Raw genomic sequence first — 23,186 nt, 5'->3', positions numbered from 1 at the left:
AATCCACCTATTAACACTATTTCAGTTTCTTACTAAAGAGTGTATGGTAGCCACATACTGTAAAGTTTAAATCCCCCTGTTCTCTGAAAGGCACTTTAAGGCCCTCCATGATCTGAGCTCACCTTACTTGTCCCACTCTTTCCAGCCAGGGTTTTGCTTTAGACAAGTTGGTAGCATTGTTTGGCACATATGCCACGCTCATCCTCCTTTCTGTGCCTTTACTAATGCTGTTTCCCTTACCTACAGGTCTTTCTCTGAACCTTTTGCCATCCTACTCATCCTGTAAGTCACACCTCAAGTTCTATCATATCTGTGAATCCCTTTCTAATTGTTTCTCCTTTCTCTAAACACCTGCTGCTTTTATTAGCTGAATTGTCCATTTAGTATCCCTTAAATGGGACTGAGTATAGTTCTCTAATTATTGCCTGTTTGTGTTTTATTCCCCCCAACTATGACAGTTTTTAAGCATTTTGGTGTCATGGTGCTTGTATTCACTGTGCGTAGTATACTGGTTAGATGATTGCCACTCAGCTATTGATTGGTTAAGTAATTGATTTTCTTTGTGTCAGTGAGGGTACTGTGGGTTACATTTATTTTAATGGTTTCATATCTTAGCCCCGGGTTTGGGGCTTCCTTTCAGCTTTCACAGAGAGAACTTTATACTATTATCCTTTTATTATTAAGTACTACTGCCATGATGCCTCTTTTATTCTATGTTAGGCACCTAGATAGGGAAAAGTTCCCAGTTTTGGTATTACTGCCTCTTCAACACCCATCTTTTTTTTTTTTAATCTTTATTTTTTATTGGAGTCTAGTTGATTTACAATGTTGTATTAGTTTCAGGTGTACAGCAAAGTGATTCACTTATAGATACACGTATATCTATCCTTTTTCAGATTCTTTTCCTATATAGGTTATTACAGAATATTGAGTAAAGTTCCCAGTGCTATACAGTATTCAACACCCATCTTGATCTCAAACCTAGCTGAGACTGTGAAGTGCTACTTCCAAATTTTTATATAAAAGAGGAGTGACTAGAAAAACACAAAGGCTTTTATGTAGACCTGGAAGGACATGAGAGAATAAAAAACTCTTTTGTTAAGGTGGAGGAAATAGTTACCATCCCAGAGATATGCTGCTACAATTCATCCCATTTTCTGTTGCCTCTTACCATTAAGATTTTTTGCAGCCAATCTCAAGTGTTCGCTCTATGGAAGTTGATCTCGTAAAAGGCTAAATTATCATTTAAAGTGTGACTTAATATATTTTACATGTTTTGTGACTAGACACTACATACTGCATTAAAAAACTCCCACGGAATCCCGAGAGAAAAGAAACTGTAGGAGATGGAGAGCAACAGTATGTTTATGTGAAAGATGGAGATGTGATTAAGACTGAAGGCGCCACGCTAAGGTACGTGAACGTCCTTGAGCCAGGGAAGGCGGGGCTGGGGGTTGGAGGGGTCTATGTATATGTGTTGTAAAAAGACAAGACATATTTGCTTGTCTGAGTGAAAATACCTCAGGAAAATACCTCAGCAGATCCAGAAGATCTGCTAACATTTGTTTCTCTGGGAAGAGAAATTGGGTTGCTTGAGAAAGAGGGGAAAAGAGAAGGAGTTTTCACTCTATCTGCCTTTTTAAAATTATTTGTTTGAATTAGTTGATTACCTTCTTTTAATAAATAAAATTTAAATTTAAAAAATTAGATTAGCATTTCCTGCTAGGGTGATTTAGGGATTTCTACCCATCAGTTAAATTCAGGGTTCTCTCGTGCTCTCACTTCCAAAAGGTGACCCATCCCTGAAGTAAACACGTTGCAGGCCAGACCCATAATCCCCCGTGACCTATCTGAGGGATTCAAAAGGGTGTTTCAAACTCGTCAACTTTAAAGCTGAACTAATTCTGGTTCTCACTCCCCCACAATTTGTACTTGTTTTTTGAGTTCAGAACATCTACTTTCTCAGTACTTAAGATTTTTTTTTTCCTTCTAAGATAGAAGCTGACTCCTCTTCACCCGTATACCCCCCTGCGTCCCTCCCCGCGGCCCTCCCCATCTAATCAGGTTGGTTCTTAACCTCAGAAATATTTGGCAATGTCGCCTCTCTTTCTGCATGTCCACGACCACTACTTCTTGCTCAGTCTTCCTGTCTGCAGGCTCCCGCCTTTCCAATCTGACCTTCATTCCCCGTGTCAGGTGAAACCTGGAACAACCCTCACTGCACACAAGGTAATGTTTGTTCTCCTGACCGTGTCACAGTCTGGCCCCAGACTTCTCTGGTCTTCGCTCCCATCACTCCCCTCACAGGCACAGTTAGCAAAGACATTCTGTGCGGCCGTGCCTTTGCTCGTGCCTTCCCCTGTACTAGGCATTGCCCCTTCCCCGCAACTCGTCTCCCTGACAGACTCTTATCTGTTCATGCTTCAGACCTAATCCACATGTTACTTACTTCAAGAACCCTTTCCAGGCATAATTCACTATTCCCTCCACTAACTTTCCTATAACCTTTTATTATTTTGTATTAAATTGTATTGTAAGTTTTTTGTATGTAAGTACCTGAAAAGGTAATCAAGTCCTTAGCTTCACAGTATTAGTTAATTCTAGTCACTATGGTCAACCAACCCAGAAATGCATAATGGCTCAAACATGAAAGAAGTTTACTTCTCAGTCACATAAAGTCCAAAACGGGGTGCTGACTAGTGAGTGACCCTCCTGTAAGTGAGGTTTCAGGCTCCGTGCATCTTGTGATTCCATTAACGTCACTCCTTGGCTTCCGAGGTCACCGTGCTAACCTCCATCAACCCAGCGGGTGGAGAAGGAGCATGAAAGGGATCTTACCTGGAAGGTTTTCACAGACCCGGCCATCTCTGCATTGGCTATAAATTCAGTCCTGCGCCACTCCTGACTTTGCAGAGACAGGAAAATAGAGCTTAACTTCGTGCCCAGGAAAAAGAGGGAATAGGTTTGATGACAAGCTAGCCACTCTGACACAGGCAGGTCCCAGATTCATCTTTAGATCCTCAGTCCCTGGCACTTAGGAGGTAATGGGTATTTATCCTACACATAGTAAATTTACTAGCTCCAAAGAGGCGAGTAGATGAACAGAAGAATGAGAAAGAGAAAATGAAGTCATGGGTATCCATGCCACCTTTCAAACCAGCGTTCCCTTTTTTTCAGTATGCAGTGATTGACAGAATTTAATTTATAAACCAACTAATATCTGGGAATGTTCTTTAAATGCTCTTGTTGAAAATATGATAGTATCTCGTATAATTTGCTCATGGTACCAAAGGAAAACAAACATCATATAGCTGCTACTTCCAAAAGTATTCGGTATTCTCGGACAATACAGAATTTCGCCCATCACACACCAGCCCTAGTGAAAATGAAAGGGGTCGAGACAGTAGGTGGTTCCTTGAGTCTTCTGTCTCAAAGGCGTGGGTATCACAGTACCGGTTTATCGGTTATCACAGAATTATGGATCTATACCTAATTGCAGATTAAGAATATTCAGTCCTTGGAAGTTACTGCTACCCATCTGCCATGAACAGACCACATACTTTAAGCTTTTTATTAGAGTATTCAAACAGAAAAGCGTACCTATCATCCGTGTGCAACGGTGAATTGTTACAAACTGAACAAACCCTATGAGCAGCACGCAGATCAAGAAACCACAATATGGTGTAGATACAGAGAACAGAGTAGTGGTTACCAGAGGGGAAGTGGGGGGCTGAAATGGGTAAAGGGGATCAACCGTACCGTGACGATGGAAAATAAATTGGTGGTGGTGAGCATATTGTAGGGTATATTGAAGTAGAAATATAATGTTGTACACATGAAACATATGTAATGTTATAAATCAATATTTCCTCAATTAAAGAAAAAAAAGATTTTTTTTAATCTAAAAAAGAGTAGGAAACAGTATCAGTGCCCCGAAGCCTCCCACATCTTGCTTCCCGTCACCACCCCCTCTCAGTGGAATACTGTCTCAGATTCATGGAGTGAATTGATGCCAAGGAGCTCCATATTATCTGAATTCTATTTAAGTTTTGTTTTACTGCATTCTGATTAAGATAAAGTATGAGAACCTATCTATTTTAAGATTTGGGAGGAAAACTAATACAGAGAATCAAAAAAGTAAACTCACTTTTTTAAGAAGCCTTTGTAAATAATATTTTCCCAAAATATGAATTCTAATTATGCTAAAATCTGAATAAAACATTTAATTTACTGATGACCGTGGCTTCCAATTTCCATTTTTATCAAGTCAGTAAAACCCAATTATTTTAAATATTAACAAGAAGACTCATTGTTAAGCAAAAGTTCTATAAGAAGAAGGTTAAAATTTACTAAATCTCCAAGTATTTGATGACCAGTTGATCTTTTCTGCTTGCCAATTTTGAAAAAAAAAAAAATACAACAGAGAGATAATATCCACCAAGAACCCTTTAGTAAATAGTAGAAAGTTAGCAAGGTTTTTCAGTAAGGATTTGATTCTGGATGTAACTTTCAGGAATTTTCTAGTGAACTAAGTTTAATTTCTCAGAGAAAAATCAGTCCAACAGCTTTTGTTGACTGTTCTAAATTTTCTAAGACAGCCATCGTTATAAAGTCTGTCTGTCACAGAAGTGGCAGAACTAGATCAGTGCTCTACCTGATGCATGGGAAGGCCACCACTGCAGTTCCTCGGATCTTTCCTAAAGCACCTCTGATGTCATTTCCTTTTCCCCTCCTGCCTATGTGAAGAGAATTTTAACACAGTTTTTATGCAAGTTAAAGCATTAGCCACGCAGGTGACTGAAGAATTGGAATTTCTGACCCCCTGATTTAAGAAATCTTATCGCCTTCAGCCTGGAAAATATCAAAGAAAGCCATAACTGAGCTCTGGCATGGAGAGTGGGAGGGGAATAAAGGAGGCGTTGCAGGCACATTGACGGATAAGGCAATTTGCAGACCCTGAAAAAGAGTGGTTCTCCAAATGAGTTTTTGTAGATTAAAAAAAAAGATTGGGTTCTGCCCATAAATGCATTCTGTGTATGATTGTTCATAGGATTAGCTATAAGATAGGATACACACCCACACCTACATATTTTTTTCCATGATGGTTTGATTTACATGTAATATGATTCAGCTACTATCCATCATCTCATATAGATACAATAAAAAGAAAAGAAAGAAAAAAAGAAACAATTTTCTCCTTGTGATGAGAACTCTTAGGATTTATTCTCTTAACTTTTTTACATATCATACAGCAGTGTTAATTATAGTCATCGTGTTGTACATTATATGCCTGGTACTTACATTATAATTGGAAATTTGTACCTTTTGACTACTTTCCTCCAGTTGCTTCTCCCCTCACCAAGAACGTTACTGAACAACCTATTCACCATTTTGTTCCACTACCTTCTGCCACTTTTGAGGCAACTTCGTAATTCCATCTTCCCAAAACTTTTTATTTTTTTGAGCAAAGAACTGTACCAGGTGCCGTTTATAGTCTTCCAGGGAATTGAAATTTTTTCCATTAAGAGAATTTTATAAAGACTGAAATAAATGGAAATCTGAAGGTGCAATGTCTGGTGAATACAGCAGATGAATCAGAACTTCCCAGCCAATCTGTAACAGTTTTTGCCTGGTCATCAAATAAACATGCAGTCTTGCGTTATCCTGATGGAAGATTATGCGTTTTCTGTTGACTAATTCCGGATGCTTTTCATCGAGTGCTGCTATCAGTTGGTCTAATTGGGAGCAGTACTTGTTGGAATTAATCATTTGGCTTTCCAGAAGGAGCTCATAACAGAGGACTCCTTTCCAATCCCACCACATACACAACATCACCTTCTTTGGATGAAGACCTGCCTTTGGTGTGATTGGTGGTGGTTAATTTCACTTGCCCCACAATCTCTTCCGTTCCACATTATTGTACAGTATCCGCTTTTCATCGCCTGTCATAATTTGTTTTAAAAACAGAACGTTTTCGTTACATTTCAGTAGAGAATCGTGTGCAGAAGTACGGTCAAGAAATTTTTTTCGCTTAACATATGTGGAACCCAAACATCGAAGCGATGAACATAACCAAGCTGGTGCAAATGATTTTCAATGATTGATTTGGATATTTTGAGTATGTCAGCCATCTCCTGCGTGGTATAATGTTGATTGTTCTCAATTAATGTCTCGATTTGATCGCTATCAACTTCAACTGGTCTACCCGGCTGTGGAGCATCGTCCAGTGAGAAATCTCCAGCACGAAAATTCGCAAGCCACTTTTGACACGTTCGATCCGTCACAGCACCTTTTCCATACACTGCACAAATCTTTATTTGCATTTCAGTTGCATTTTTACCTTTCTTGAAATGGTAAAGCATAATATGCCGAAAATGTTGCTTTTTTTCTTCCATCTTCAATATTAAAATGGCTACACAAAAATTCACCAATTTTGATAAGTTTTTTCTTAATGCATGCTGATATGACAGCTATCACAATACAGTCTAACAAAATTGTTTTGAATGAAGTTAAAGACAACTAAGTGCTACTAGTGCTATCTTACGGAAAAAACTAACGAACTTTTTGCCCAACCCAGTAATTTGCATTTCCCTGGTGGCTAGTAATGTTGAGCATCTTCTCATGTCCCTGTTGGTCTTTCATGTATCTTCGTCGGAAAAATGTCCGTTCAGGTCTTTGGTCATTTTTTAAATTGGGGGGTTTTTTTGCTATTGAGTTGTATGAGTTCTTTATATATTTTGGACCTTAACTCCTTATCAGATACATGGTTTGCAAAATTTTTTCCCATTCTGTAGATTGTCTTCACATATTTTTATAGTTGCTGGAAATATACTTCCTGGAATCATTTTCATATAACATCGAATACTTTCCTTAACAGGTTGCAGCAGGTTAAATCAGACAAGAGATGATTTCTAACATCTCTTTAATATTTGCCCGTGGAGCAACTATAAAATCGTAATTGTCTGCAGTATATAAAGCATACACTTAGAAACCACAAAAGCATAATAGTTCTTAATGTCAGTTCTTAATGCCTCTCAAGAATAATTGCTCCCATTACACTAGTGTCTTATGTTTTTGTACCTTACAGCTATTACATTTTTGGCAGATTTTTAAAAGACTTTACATTTCAATATTTAATATTAAAGGATTTGATTTCTTTTGGCAAAGGAGAAACTCTTCTAAGTTATAGTCATTTCAATTTTTTTTAATAGATTTATTTATTTTTATTTTATTTTTGGCTGCGTTGGGTCTTCGTTGCTGCACGTGGGCTTTCTCTAGTTGTGGTGAGCAGGGGCTACTCTTCATTGTGGTGTGTGGGCTCCTCATTGCGGTGGCTTCTCTTGCTGTGGAGCACAGGCTGTAGGCGCGCAGACTTCAGTAGTTGTGGCACGTGGGCTCAGTAGTTGTGGCTCGCAGGCTCTAGAGCGCAGGCTCAGTAGTTGTGGCTCACGGGCTTAGTTGATCTGCGGCATGTGGGATCTTCCCGGACCAGGGCTCGAACCTGTGTCCCCTGCATTGGCAAGCGGATTCTTAACCACTGCACCACCAGGGAAGCCCTCAGTTTTCTTACATGCTGTTATTTAAGAGTTGAATTTTGTCAAATGTCTTTGCAGTGTCTAGGGAGATGATCTTACCAGCTTTCTCCATAGCTTTATTATTTTTTTCAGGGATCTTATAATATTGAAACACCCTTGCATTTTTTGAATAAACTTTATTTGGTCATGATGTTATTATTTTTAAATTTGCTTTTGAATTCTATTTGTTAATATTTTAGTTAATATTTTTATAACAATATTCATTAGTGAGATTGGGTGGTAGTTTTTTTGTGCAGCCTTTATCAGGTTTGGGAGTCATAAATTTTCCTTCTTTTTCTATGCTCTGGGGTAGATTGTAGTGATATTATCTGACTTTTAAATGTTTGTTAGAGTTAGCCCGTGAAAATACTGAGCCTTTAGTTGCTAATGATAATTACACATCTTTTTAGTGAAGCTTTATTGTTGCTTACTAGTAATATGGTCCTGTGAGTTAAGCTTAATGCATAAAATTTAAGCTTATTTGTGTACTTTTTATGGATTCTCTTTTTAATACAAGAGTAGGCTTTAAAAAGTTATGTAATCTAACTTACCTTGTTAAAGGTTTACTTATCATTTTGACTTCCAGAATCTAAAAACCAAATTTGAGGGACTTCCCTGGAGGTCCAGCGGTTAACACTCTTCACTGCCAATGCAGGGGACGCAGGTTCAGTCCCTGGTCGGGGAACTAGGATCCCACATGCCGCATGGCACAGCCAAAAAAATTTTTTTAATTTTTTTAAATAAAAACCAAACTTGAAAATACATTTGGATCATTAAGTAGGCTTATCAAGGTCTTGAGGAAGAGAGGCGCACAGAATTACCTTTGATGGTATGGCTTCGTTGGGCAGAAAAATACAGTTGCTCATTGATATCTTCTCTCACCTGTTTTGTTCTGTTTCATTTACTAAAACCCCTATTATTTTGTTAGAACTCTTAGATTCATCCTTTAACTTTTTTTTCTCCTATTTTCTATCTTTTTGCCTGTTTGCTGTACTTTCTGGGAGGTTTTTATCAGCTTTATCTCCTAATCCTATTTTTTCATTCCTCTTCTCACATTTTTAACTTTCAGGAGCTCTTTTTGCCCCCTAAATGCTCCTTTCATACTATCCTTTCTTGTTTCATAGTTGCAACTTCTTGTCTCTCTGAGGACATTACAGTTTTTTGTGGGGCTGTTTTTCTTGGGGCTATCGAGGGGAGGTTTGTGGGTTTTTTTGGAAATTTTCTTCCTCATAATTTGTGGCCTACAAACTAGTTTGTTTTTATTTTCTCTCCTCGGTGTGAAAGGCTTTCTTCAGATGCATAGTGATGTGGTATTTACTGATGTCTTCTAAGGGAGACCTTAGAGCTATTTGGGAGCTCTGAAAATGTGAGGAGGGCTTCTGTAGGTTGTGAGCCTTACTGTAGGGTCATCTAGATGAATTGTTTAGTTGGGGAACCTCCAACATTGTAATCTTAGAGTCTTTCTTCCTGAGCTGGTAAAATTCCCAGAAAAGACTCTTCTAATCTTCATGTTGGATAAAGGCCTGGCTGCCAGCATTACAGGAGCTGAGTGTGGAAAGAAGGCTTGGGGATCTGCGTATATTCACACAGTCTTCCTGTTTTCAGGATGATGTCACTACCTCTATCTGTGCCTGTGTTTTACCCTCTTCAAAGATTAAATCTCCAGTTTTTTCCCTTAGTGGGGTTGGGGTGCTTGTCAAGCTGCTCAAAACGGGAAGAGAATCTAAAGATTCTCCGCTCCCCACTTCACCCTCTGCTTCTGCATTCCTGGTGCCCCACGTCCTGAGACTGGAGAATTCTGCAGTGTAAATCTGGTTGGGTCTCAGCTTTCACCACTGCCAGTGTAGACTTCAGTATTTTCATGTCTGATAAGTCACTTTTCACTCATCTGTCTTCTTTCTAGCTTCTAAAATTTTGTTGATATGGTCCATTCTCCTCACCCCTGTGGATTTATGCCATTTTTCAAATATCCCTTTATGGTAATTTTATTGATGTTTTAGGAGGAAAACAAAAGATGCAGGTGTTCAATCCAGTCTTTAACCAGAAACACACTTTCAATTCCTAAATAGTAAATCCAAACATGCAATTATATTTGCCCTGTCTTCCCCCCAAAAAATCCATCATTGAGAAAATTTATTTAAAGTATTCCAAGCACATAAAAATCCAATACTATTTAGAATAGGCAAAGAGAAGGATAATTAACCTCTCAAGGTAAATAAAATATAATTTAAACCTTATTCCATCAGACATTTATTGCTATCTCCTGTGATTCGATTATCTAGAATGTAAAAAGAATGTGAAATGGAGACATTAATGCTACCCACCCCATACTGGTAGAAGGATTAAGTGTGTAATGCCTGTAAATCCCTGAAGTCAGTGCCTGGCACGTGGAAAGCAATATATTAATATTAGCTACTACTAAGTACTAAGCACTGGGAATATAAAGATGAGAATACGACAGGAGTCCTGCCTTTTAGAAGTTCATAGCCTTATGAGGTAGAATGGTAAACAAACAAGAAAACTCTGTGAAACCTGCAATAATAGAAGTAAAATTCAAAGTATAGGAGTAATAACAGAAAAAAATGACCAGTACAGAGGGTTGTCTGTATGTGGCTGAGAAATCAAGAGCTCTGCAGAACAAATTACTTAGACTTAGTTCTTTTTCTTTTTCTTTTTTTTTTTTTATTTTTTTATTTTTTTGACTGTGTTGGGTCCTCGTTGCTGCACGCAGGCTCTCTTTTAGTTGCGGCGAGCGGGGGCTACTCTTCGTTGTGGTGCATCGGCTTCTCATTGCGGTGGCTTCTCTTGTTTCAGAGTACAGGCTCTAGGCACGAGGGCTTCAGTAGTTGTGGCACGTGGGCTCAGTAGTTGTGGCTTGCGGGCTCTAGGGCACAGGCTCAGTAGTTGTGGCACACGGGCTTAGTTGCTCCACGGCACGTGGAATCTTCCCCGACCAGGGCTCGAACCCGTGTCCCCTGCATTGGCAGGTGGATTCTTAACCACTGTGCCACCAGGGAAACCCCCTAGACTTAGTTCTTTATCTGGCTTATTATTGGTATAGTCATAAACCTTCATGTAGGAAATTCCCTGGCGGTCCAGTAGTTAAGACTCTGGGCTTCCACTGCAGGGGCACAGGTTCGATCCCTGCTTGGGGGACTAAGATCCCACATGCTGCACGGCGTGGGCAAAGAAAAAAAACAAAAAAAAAACCTTCATGTAAATATAAATAGGAATTATCGAAATAAAAATATTTGTCATGCTTTAAAAGTATTTATTATCATAGTTCTATTTATCAACAAAAACCGAAAGTTGGAGGAGAGGACAAAGGAAATAAAAGTATGTTAAATTTTTTATCTTATATAGGGTGAAATCAATGAAAACCGCTTTGTTCTTTTTTTTATATATAAATTTATTTCATTTATTTATGATTGGCTGCGTTGGGTCTTTGTTGCTGTGCGCGGGCTTTCTCTAGTTGCAGTGAGTGGGGTCTACTCTTCGTTGCGATGCTCAGGCTTCTCACTGCGGTGGCTTCTCTTGTTGCGGAGCACGGGCTCTAGGCGCACGGGCTTCAGTAGTTGTGGCTCGCGGGCTCTAGAGCACAGGCTCAGTAGTTGTGGTGCACGGGCTTAGTTGCTCCGCGGCATGTGGGATCTTCCTGGACCAGGGCTCAAACCCATGTCCCCTGCATTGGCAGGCAGATTCTTAACCAGTGTGCCACCAGGGAAGCCCCTGCTTTGTTCTTAAAATTTTTAACAAGAAAGAAAAAATAATGTTTCTTTTAAACTTTTAGATAACCACTACTAAAATAAAATATTTACCATTTATTAAGCATGTAACTTTGTGCCATATACTATGCTAAGCACTTAAATGCTTGTCTTGAATCTCCCAGCAGTCCTTTAAGACACATGCTATTCACATTTCAATGAAAAACTGACATTAAGAGAAGTTAATTTGCCCAGTTTTCTTACATCTACTTAAGTGTATGTATCTTACAAATCACTAGAAAAAAAAAAAAGACGAAAGAAAATGCAGTCCATATAACCTAAAGTAACAGCAAGGAAGTCGAAAAACCAGAAATCATGAATGTTAATGACTGAAGTGAGTAAGACATATTCATTATGGGGGAAGGAGAGAAGGGCAATGTAAATAGGAAAACTACTCTGTTAAAAACTCTGAGACCAAATCAAAAAATAACAAAAGCACCATTTTTAAGGATGCTCATTCAGTGTTACTGATGGAGGAAAACTGCCCACGATAGGAAACTAAATGAATTGTGATTCATGCATATAGTGAAATACCATGCAATCATTAAAAATCATGTTTTAGAAAAATATTTAATGATGTAGGAAAATACAATATAGTAAGCAAAAAATTCAAAAATCAGGTATTAAAGCAACATGACAGTTTTGTTCTTAAGATATAAATATGCAAAGAATCCAAAAATATATATCCTTAAAAGCATATGATCCAGTAACTCCAATTCTGGGTACATATCCAAAGGAAACGAAATCATTACGTTGAAGGGATATCTGTACCCCGTGTTCATCACAGTATTATTTATAATAGCCAAGACATGGAAACAACCTCAGTGTCTATTGACAGATGAATGGTGGTCCAGTGGGTAAGACTCTGTGCTCCCAGTGTAGGGCGCCCGGGTTTGATCCCTGGTCAGGGAACGAGATCCCGCATGCATGCCGCAACTAAGGAGTCCGCATGTCACAACGAAGATTCCGTGTGCTGCAACTAAGACCCCGCACAGCCAAAATAAATAAATATTAAAAAAAAAAAGTTGTGGTGTCTATATATATGTAATATATATGAATATTATTGAGCCATAAAAAAGAAGGAAATCCTGCCATTTGCAACAACATGGGCAGATCTTGACAAGGGCCTTAACGCTAAGTGAAATAAGTCAGACCGAGAAAGACAAATACTGTATGATCTCACACGTGGAATCTGTAAAAACCAAATGCAGAGAGACAAAACAGATGGGTAGTTGTGGGCAGTGGGGACGTACCTAATGTCAGCTTGTCCCACTGCTGATGGTATGAAGTTTGGTCGCTTGGTTGACATGATGACCCCAGCTCTCTTCATGGTTAAGGTTACTTTCCCCTTAAAATTCGTAATCTGATTATTTGAGATTTTGTGAATGTCCTGCTTCCCAACAATCTTTCATCCGGTGGTTTTAGCATCTATTGATGATACTTGCCTTAATCAATTAATACACTGAAGGTGGCAAAACTGTGACTTTTATTCTGTTATTTCTTCCACTTTCTTTTTTTTTTCTCTATTTGCTGACATTCCTCTTAAAGAAGAGTTTCTCCCCTCCCTTCTTATTACTCCAAACTTATACGTATTTTTTAAATTCAGTGCTTCTTTGTCCTTTAGACGTAGCTCCCTTAATCTTTGAGCACTTCCTTACTATCTGACACAGAGTGCCTCGATGTCACATTTTACTTTCCCTGCCTAAGACCTGGAGCCAGCTATGTCTGTAGGAAGCCCTGGTTTCTTAGAGTGGGAAATGGTATTTAGAAACAAAGAACTGAGTGTGAGGTGTGCTCATTACTATTGGAGTATCCTTGCTTCTGGGCCTCATTATAGACAGAGCTAGAAAAAAAAATGAAATGATGAATTCATGATTCCTCAATTCAAATAAAAAACAACCCAAGGGAGGGAGACGCAAGAGGGAAGAGATATGGGGACATATGTATATGTATAACTGATTCACTTTGTTATACAGCAGAAACTAACACACCATTGTAAAGCAATTATACTCCAATAAAGATGTTAAAAAAAAAAAAAACCCAAAACCTTAATTCCATCATTTCATATATATTTTTCCCTTGTCCCACGGTGAAAACCTTGGTTCTCCACATCAATTTATTTACTTGCCTGTACTGTCATACAGTGAACAGATTCATTTCAGAAACACAATAGTCAATAACACTGCCAACAATAAGCCTATTAAGTAAAGTTCAAGATACCTTTGCAACTTTTTTAATCTTAAGATATAGTCTATTAAGGATGTCTTAGTGTTGTGTTTATTTATTTATTATTTTAGTGTTGTATTTAAAACTTATTTGAATTAATTTATTACTATGGCTGTGTTATCTAGTATACAGTAAGATAAACACTTTTTTTTGTATTCAGTGTTAAGGTTTTATTTTTCTTTTTATTTTATGTTTAGAATATAAAAAATTTACATAGCTTAAAAGTTAAAACTTTTTAAAAGTTCTAATCAGAGAAGTCTTGCTTGCATCTCTATTCCCTACACCCCACCTGCCTACCCCGTATAGGCAGCTATATTCATATGTTTTTATTTATCCTCCCTGACTTTCTTCTTCCAAATATAAGGAATTCTATACATACATGTTTTTATTTCCCCATCTTTCTGATACAAAAGAGCATACTATGAACACTCTTTTGTGTTTTGCTTTTTATCACTTGACAGTATATCCTGCAAATTACTTCATCTCAGTCCATAGAGATCTTTTCATTCTCTTTGATGGCTGCATAGTATTCCATTGTGTGGATGTACCATACTTGATCCATAGTGCCCTGTGGGTGGACATCTGGGTTGTTCCTAATATTTTGTCATTACAAATAATGTAATGAATAAGTTGTATGTATTTTTTTGTATTTGTAAAGGTGTATTTTTCAGGGTAAATTTTAGCAGTGGGATTGATAGGTCAAAGGATTAATGCATATGTAATTTTGCTAGAAAATGCCAGATTCCCCTCCATATGGGCTATACCGCCGTTTTTTCACTCCCACCAGCAACATATGAAAGCACTTGCTTCTCATAGTCTTACCATAAAGTGTGTGTGTATGTATATACACATATATACATACATATATAGATTTGAAAAAAATGTGTTCTTAAATGATAAGAGCACTATCTGAGTAGTGGAATGATTGGTGATTTTTATCTCCTTCAAGTACTTTCCTTTTCTGTTTTCCAAATTTGTTGTAATCAGTACTTATTACTTACAAAATAAGAAAGAAGACGTGGCAAAAGTATTAAATTTGCACTTCAGAGTGAGAAATTTGATTTAGCTAAAGGAGAGAATTTTCTGATGATAATTTGCACTGGGCCACAAGAGAAAAAGGAGCTACTTAAAAAACTTACTGACATCATTTATTCGTGTCTTGTCCAGAGATAAAGACAGAAAATAATTTACTTCTCAAAATTTCTTCTAAGCCTAAGAGTTCATAATTGTTACTATTTCTTCTTTCAACCAGAGTTATATACACACCTGGCCACACTGATGATCATATGGCCCTACTTTTAGAAGAGGAAAATGCTCTCTTTTCTGGAGATTGCATCCTAGGGGAAGGAACAACCATATTTGAAGACCTCTATGATTATATGAGCTCCCTAAAAGAGTTATTAAAAATCAAAGCTAAAGTTATATATCCAGGTGGGTAATATTATTAATCTAGCAAACCATTTGTGTCAGATGATGAGGAAGATTCATTTTGGTTTGTCTGTGTGTGTTCTTTGTGGTTTCAGCCTTGAAGAGATACATATAAATTGCTTCTTTCTAAATTACACCCCTAAGTCTTGCCTAGCAATACAATTAAAAAGAAGACTGAGAGTTGTATTAATGACTTTTTTAAAAGATATGAGGGTTATTTTTTAACATCTGCACAGCTATTAACAGAACTATTAAACAAATGAAGTAAACTTACTGGAACAAGAAAATTTTTTTCATTCCATAAGCTATCTTCAGTTTTGTTAACTTGATTTCTGTTGTGGACTACATTTTAGCCATGTAACCAACCTTGGGTAACATTTGATGTCTGAGCTTTAGTTTTTTAACTCACTATATGGAAATATCAGTAGCTTCTATATCAACTGTAAAATTGTGTATTTATTTCCGTTCTCCAGAAAAAGAAACCTGTTGTTAGTATATTAGCTATCACTGCCCTGCTTTACAATACGAATCTCTCCTCCATCCTGAAAGCTAAGAAAGATACGGTACCCAAGAGGCCCCCAGAAGGAAAAAGAGACTCGATTACTTAATTTTTTAAGTCCTTCCAACTTGTTCCTAACCAAAGAGCCATGGAAAGATCTGTAAATACAGTGTCTTCAGTACCTTCATATTCCCTCATGAGTTCTCACTGCTGAGGGGATAGGAAACATACAGTGAGGCTGGGCATTTGGATTAATATTGTGACATAAAAGGAGTGGAGGATGACAGCCATTTTGAAAGAAGACGTAGACATTTGATGCACCCACATTGGAGCAAAGCTAATGAGAGCCTGCCAGGTGCCGGTTCTTGGAGTGTTGGCTTTAGTGAATCCAGTAAACTGGCTTACTGGCACAGCAGGAGCTCATATGTCAATGATGGTCTGTAGCCATAGCTACCATATATTAAAGCCGCTACCCTACCTGCCAGGTACTGTGCAGGGACCTTCACAGAGCTGTCCTCACAAAAACCCAGAGAAGCAGGTAGCTGAAGAAACAAACTCGGGAGATTCATAGACTGTCCCAGCCACACAGCTAGTAAATGATGGTCGGTATCCTAAAGCCCGTGCTCTTCACCTAACAGGTTTGTCTGCTTCTGGTATTTTGTTCGCAACCCTCTTGCAGATTTGTGTAATATATTCATTTTCACTGTCTTAAGGAGCGAGTAAATTCCAATATAACTTTATCCGGGTTATCAACATTTCTGAATTGCTAGCCTATACATAAGATTCTTAAAGTTCTCCTGTGGTTCTTGTGAATTTTTAATAGCTCTTGGTCACTTACATGAAGCTACCTTTTACATTCCCCTTTTCAATCTTTGATAAGCATAGTGGTTAAGAGCACAGCGTGGTTTAAGAGCACAGCGTGGTTAAAAGCTCCTGAATCAGAATCCCAGCTCCACCCCTTCTTAGCTGTGGAACTGTGGGCAGATTATTTACCCTCCCTATGCCTCAGTTTCTGCTGTACGAAGAGGATAATAAAAGTATCAACACCTACTTCATGGGATTCTTGTAAGAATAATGTATATTAAGCATTTAGAGCAATGTCTGGCAAATAATGAACACTCTGTAAATATTACCTATTGATACTGTTGTAGTTACTGTTTTTATGGCTGTATTTTTATTGTTAAATTTTTATTTTCTAACTTTTAATGAACACAATAATATCTTATATAGATTTTGATGTAATTCTCTAATGTTTTTTGGCATTATATGTAATTTTTAAATCTCTTATTACCTGTATAGTTTTCCAGATAATTCTTCTTTGTCGTGTATTTAGTATGCCTTTTCAATATACTATATGAAATATTTTTAAATAGAGTAAATTAACTTCAGTTGTACTTAAAATTTTTTATCTGGTTGAAATCATTTTTGTAATTATTCTGATGCAGGACATGGCCCAGTAATCCATAATGCCGAAGCTAAAATTCTACAATACATTTCTCACAGAAATATCCGAGAACAGCAAATTCTTACATTATTTCATGAGAACTTTGAAAAGTCATTCACAGCAATGGATCTTGTAAAAGTTATTTACAAGGTAATTTTCATTTATCTTATTTGTTCAAAGCCACAGTTTTAATAGAATAATCTATTCAGTAGACTATAGATATGGTAAACTCATCACACCCCAGAGCAGAATGAGTCTGTTAATTTTTTAAGTAATGTCACTCGTATGGATTTGAGACCATCAATCTCAACTTTCTAGAACACAGAAGTTAGACAAACACTGGCCCACAGAACAAAAATAACCATCCTGAGCCATTATTAAGCCTTTTATCCTCCACTCTGTAGGGGAGACCATTGCCAACAGCCTGGCGGTTAATCTTTGTTATGGTTTGTGTATTATTCTAGCCATCTTGATGATCTGGTGTCCTGACCGGCAGCAAGTAAGGGGCGATCTGCTAGAGACAGCTACTGGGATAATAGCAGTGAGAAGTAGTAGCAATGCTAACAATAGATTAAAAGGAGAAAGGCCATGAAGAAGAGCATGAGTAGAGTCACTTCGTATAGAGAGAAAGGGCCCCTCACTCGGTGGCCTCTGAGCACATCACTGTATGACAGCACTGGGTGGCAATCCTTCAGTAGTTTTTCAGCAAATGTTTATTCGATACCTGCTTCGGGGTTAAGAATGGAATAAGATTATCTGGGTTTTAAAACTCCCACTACCATAACCTGTATGGCCATAAGATACGTGAGAGTATAATTAAAGATGAGCTTGAAAAGGAACCTGGGCCAGTTTCAATTAGTAAAGGACTATAATGTCCCATGGGCCTAATTTATCAAAAACCAGGTATCTCCATGTGCTTTGTTTTAAAAGGGAGGAATGAATGATTAAAAGGGCTGACAATAAAAAGTGCCAGGAGCAAAAGGGCAATGTAAATGTTTAAATTCTGCAAAAGAGTTCATTTCCTCATAATACTAAAGTTTAGCCACTCTAGACTATACATTGAAACATGGGTAGTTTTTTCTAACCCAAGTACAGACAGCAGACCTCTCTGATAACCCACACAGATGGGTCATCCAGTGACTATGCAGGCCTCAGAAATGCTGGTTCTGCATTCAGAGATGTGTTCAGAGATGTGTTCACTGCACACATGTGTGAAGCACCTGTCACATATAGAACAGCATTAGGTATTGCAGAGACATTTATTCATTCCACAGATGTTTACTGAACGCCTTCATGTGCCACACTCTGGACTAGGTGCAGAGACACAGAGATGACTACCGATCCACGCCCTCAAAGGACTCATGGTTTAGCAAAGACAGACATGTTAAACAGATTCTTGTAATTCTGGCTGTATCATAATAGCTCCCATTTTTGAGCACATTATTATGTGTTAGACACTGTACTAAATGCTTCACATGTACAATTGTAATTTGAAGTACTTAATTTCAAGTACCTTGAATTTTCACTGCATAAAGATACTGTTATTCCAACTTAACAGATTAAAAATAGACTCAAAAAGTGTGAGCCAAGTAAGTTTTCCAAGGGCACAAAACTAGCAGATGTCACACACTCAAATGTCAGAAGTCAGATACTCAAGTCTTGTGTTGTTCTATCACACCAAGCTTCCCGCAAGGCCATACACAGTACGTCAGGGCATAAAGGAAAGAGGAGTCACTTCTGCCTGGTGAAGATGCAGGGTGATGAGGCTTGTCCAGAAAAGCTTCAGAAACTTAATTATTGAATCGGATCTTGAAGAAGGAGTAAGGCCAGAGTACAGGAGAAGAGAAGTCATTCTAGACAGAAGGAAAGATGTGTTCAAACACTGGGAGTCACAAAAGCATCATGTGTGTTTGAAAACCCACAAAGAAAACGCATCTGACTGGAGCCCAGAATGTATATTGCAGATGGGCAGGGAGGGGGTCCCAGGAAATGAGGCAAAAAAGGCAGGCATGGCAGGTCAGGGGAAGCCCTTGGTTGCCATGCTAAAAAAATTTGGGCTTCAGCCAATAAGCTGGGAATGACCACCCAAGGATCTTAGGCAGGGAGTCACATAATTAGACCTAGAAAATCACACTGGTGGATATAATATATGGTACTGGAGCTTCAGGGAGTTTGGGGTTGGAGGTTTCTGCTTGGGAATCATTAACACATGATGTTGCGGTGACAAGTTGATCGAGTAAAAAGAGAAGAGAGTCAATGGTACAGTTCATCATGAACATCAGTATTGAAGAGAAATCGGGGAAGAATATCCAGGATGAAGACAAAATCATAAGAGGTAGAATAACCAAGGGAAAAGAGAAGAGTTCTTCCAAATGGAGAGACTAGCCAGCTGATTTCAGGTAAAATGAGGACTGAAAAGAATTCTTTGAATTTTGATTAAAATATAATTCAGTGATCTTTGCAAAACATTTTCAGGGAGCTGAGAAATGGAGACAGTAAATTTAGTCAAGAAGCTTGACTTCAGGAAAATTCTTATTTAAAGAATATAAGGAGACAAATACTGTATGTTCCCACTTGTAATGTGGAGTCTAAAAAATACAACAAACTAGTGAATATAACAAAAAAGGAAACAGACTCACAGCTATAGGGAACAAATTAGTGGTTACCGGTGGGGAGAGGGAAGGGGGAGGAGCAATAAAAGGGTAGGGGATTAAGAGGTATAAACTGTTATGTATAAAATAAGCTACGAAGATAAATATATTGTACAACACACGGAATAAAGCCAATATCTATAATAACTAAATGGAGTGTAACCTTTAAGAATTGTGGGGGCTTCCCTGGTGGCGCAGTGGTTGAGAATCCGCCTGCCAATGCAGGGGACACGGGTTCGAGCCCTGGTCCGGGAGGATCCCACATGCCGCGGAGCAGCTGGGCCCGTGAGCCACAATTACTGAGCCTGCGCGTCTGGAGCCTGTGCTCGGCAACAAGAGAGGCCGCGATAGTGAGAGGCCCGCGCACCGCGATGAAGAGTGGTCCCCGCTCGCCGCAACTAGAGAAAGCCCTCGCACAGAAACGAAGACTCAACACAGTCATAAATAAATAAATAAAAGAACGTGAATTTCTTTAAAAAAAAAAAAAAAAAAAAGAATTGTGAAGCACCATATTGTACTGACATTAATATTGTATATCAAGTATACTTCAGTAAAATTAAAACTATATACGTGAGAAAAAAGAATAAAAGGAATATTTATTTTGTTTACCATTCAGATAATAGTCGTCAATATTACATTACTAGCTTGACAAAAATAAAGGAAAAACTGTACGTTTTAAGGTTGAAACATACATACTTTTAATAAAACTGTGCAAAGACGTTATCATGTAACCTAATAAATAGACCATAGGGCCAACCGTCTGTAGAATCATCAAAACTACCTAGAATAATTTTTACGTTTATTTATTCATTCATTTATAAACTATTGAGTTCCCACTATGTGCCATTTTGCTAAGCACTGGGTATTCAGTAGTGAACAGATGCTGCTACTGTGCTGTCTTTGTGGAGCTCACAGTCTGTTTTGCCTAGAAGTATATTTCTAATAATAACAGTGACTCAAAGCAAGACATACGTAAGATGAAACAGTGTTGATTATTACTCTATAAAACCGTATTGGAATTAAGACTGTATTCTTTTCCCTTTTTTCTTTAAAAGTTTCAAAAAGATTAACTCTGTTCTTGTTTAAAAAAGAAGTGCTTTACTTTCACTCTCATTTTTCTTTTAGGATACTCCTGAGCATTTACATAAAATGGCCGAACATAACACCTCGCTTCATTTGAAAAAATTAGAGAAGGAAGGAAAAATATGTAAGTATTCTTCCGAATTTTAGTTCTTTTATTACCAGCACTTAAAATATTTGTTAACAGATGAACTAGTTTCCTTTGAGGAAAAACACCACCCACCAGAGTCCTCCCTTGAATGTCACTCTAAGTTGGAGAGACAGTCCCTAGGAAGGGTCAGTAGCAAAAGGCCAGGGGATCACAAGTTAGAACAAAAGCTTCCACAGGAATAAGAATCTCGCATGGGGGTTCCAGTCCTCACCCACCAGAATGACAGTCACGGGCATGTAGCGGGAAGAGAGCTTCTCCTCTCCCAGACCACACAACCACGAAGAGTTTTACATGTCTCGAGAGAAGCTTTGGGAACAGCCAAAGGTCTAGCAGCAGTAAAGGTAGCAAACTCAAAGATATTGAAGCAGTAATTCTATAATTGTTCCCTAGTGTTAATTTGTCAAATTAATAATCTTAGAAGTTTGATCCTTAAAAAGCAAGAGGTGCAAAGTTGGACTTTGTGTAGAAGCTCCAGCAACATCTTTATATGTACCCCCCCAAGAAAAACCCCAACTTTATATTGAGCAACAAAATTATTTTAGGAATTAATGCTTTTTCTAGTTACAAGATAACTTAAAATCTAGTGATTTGCTCATCTTTTGTTAAATTTTTACTCTATAATTTTCTTTCCACAGTTAGCAACATGGATCCTGAGAAGAAATGGAAAGCTCATCTTTAGTTTCAGCTTAAAGAAAGATGTTGTTGTTTTGTTTTTCGAGAATGGTATGTTTTGTTAACTATTAATTATTTACAGAGAATATAGCGTGTGGAACATTGAAAATAATCCTAGATATACTTTAAAATAACATCATACTTATTCTAAAGTATGTAAATTACATTTTACACCTATAATATTAGCTATTTGTCTCACCTAGGTGTTATAACATTTTACCAAAAATTCCAAATCCAACAGTTTATCCATTTTCAATACATAAAATAAGTTTCGTATAAAATAGTAAAATTTATGTCACTTAAACTGGATATTATTCTTAGAGGTTATTTACCTATTACCAGTGGTCAGTAATACTGTTTTTTCTAGCTGCTTCAATTAACAGCACATTTCATTGTAATCCTTCCTTTTCTGCAACCTTTGTCTATATCTGTAGATTACAGGCTTGTTTTCATGTTTCTATCAATTATATCATGATTATATATCAGTTCTATACTTCTGTGTCATGTATATTTTCTCATAGTGGCATCCCACAAATGATTCATGTAAATCAACTTCTGGTGATAGAAAAATATTAAATTCCCAATTAAAGTCATTGTATATAAATAATTATTTCTGTCATCCATTAGTACAACCAACTTACTTTCCAAATTTTTTAGGTTTTCATATATAGTCATCAACATATATATGAATTATATACCAAAGTTTTTTAAATTAGAATATCATAAGACAGAATTTTTTATAAGTAGTGTTTTTAAATAGTGGTTAGGGGGCCTCCCTGGTGGCGCAGTGGTTAAGAATCCACCTGCCAGTGCAGGGGACCTGAGTTCGAGCTCTGGTCCGGGAAGATCCACGTGCCGTGGAGCAACTAAGCCCGTGCGCCATGACTACTGAGCCTGCGCTCTAGAGCCCATGAGCCACAACTGCTGAGCCCGCGTACCACAGCTACAGAAGCCCACGTGCCTAGAGCCCGTGCTCCGCAACAAGAGAAGCCACGGCAATGAGAAGCCCGCGCATCGCAACGAAGAGCAGCTCCTGCTCGCTGCAACTAGAGAAAACCCACGCGCAGCAACGAAGACCCAACGCAGCCAAAAATAAATAATTTTTTAAAAAATAGATAAGCAACAAGCATACCTATTTAAAATAAATAGTGGTTAGGTTCTAAGGTAGCCCACCAATGCTTATTTAACCCATAAGGTTGCCAAATGACAATACAAAAATGAGCTCAGAATCCTGAAAGTATACTTTCTTTTTTCTAAAGACTTTTTAAAAATTCTTTAAAAACTTTCTTTAACATCCTTACCTCTTCCTGCCCCTTTTCCAAAGGCCCCTAGAATTTTCATACCATTCTAAACTCTGGTGACCTGTTGTGTTCCTGAAACCATTCCATATTACAAAACGACTGTGAACTCAACAACAAAAAACAACCCAATTCAAAAATGGGCAAAGGACTTGATGAGACATTTGTCCCAAGAAGATATGCAAATGGCCAATAAGCACATGAAAAGATGCTCAACATCTCTAATCATGAGGGAAATGCAAATTAAAACCACAACGAATTAGGGCACAGGGATGAGAAGGGCATTCTGAACTGGGGGAATCGCATACACAAAGCTGTGGAATCACTATCTTTCTAAGGTACCATGGCACACTTTAAGCTGCAGGTGGATCTGTTGAAAGAGGGGTGATGAGGGAAGGT

General features: G+C 37.9%; 1 protein-coding gene across 1 annotated transcript in view; it reads left to right on the top strand.

Annotated features, from left to right (window-relative positions):
* Positions 1–22,057, top strand: part of LACTB2 (lactamase beta 2) — a 32,173-nt gene extending 10,116 nt beyond the window's left edge. Inside the window, exons 3-7 of the mRNA XM_068525556.1 lie at positions 1,287–1,413; positions 14,817–14,995; positions 16,937–17,085; positions 20,712–20,793; positions 21,453–22,057. Of these exons, the coding sequence (XP_068381657.1) occupies positions 1,287–1,413; positions 14,817–14,995; positions 16,937–17,085; positions 20,712–20,793; positions 21,453–21,496 (581 nt within the window). The 3' untranslated portion in view covers positions 21,497–22,057. The remainder of the gene's footprint in view (positions 1–1,286; positions 1,414–14,816; positions 14,996–16,936; positions 17,086–20,711; positions 20,794–21,452) is intronic.
* The last annotated feature ends 1,129 nt before the right edge of the window (positions 22,058–23,186 follow it).

This window comes from Eschrichtius robustus, chromosome 17, assembly GCF_028021215.1.
Source record: "Eschrichtius robustus isolate mEscRob2 chromosome 17, mEscRob2.pri, whole genome shotgun sequence".
Taxonomy (NCBI): Eukaryota; Metazoa; Chordata; class Mammalia; order Artiodactyla; family Eschrichtiidae; genus Eschrichtius; species Eschrichtius robustus.
This window is presented reverse-complemented; position numbering and strand designations above follow the sequence as displayed.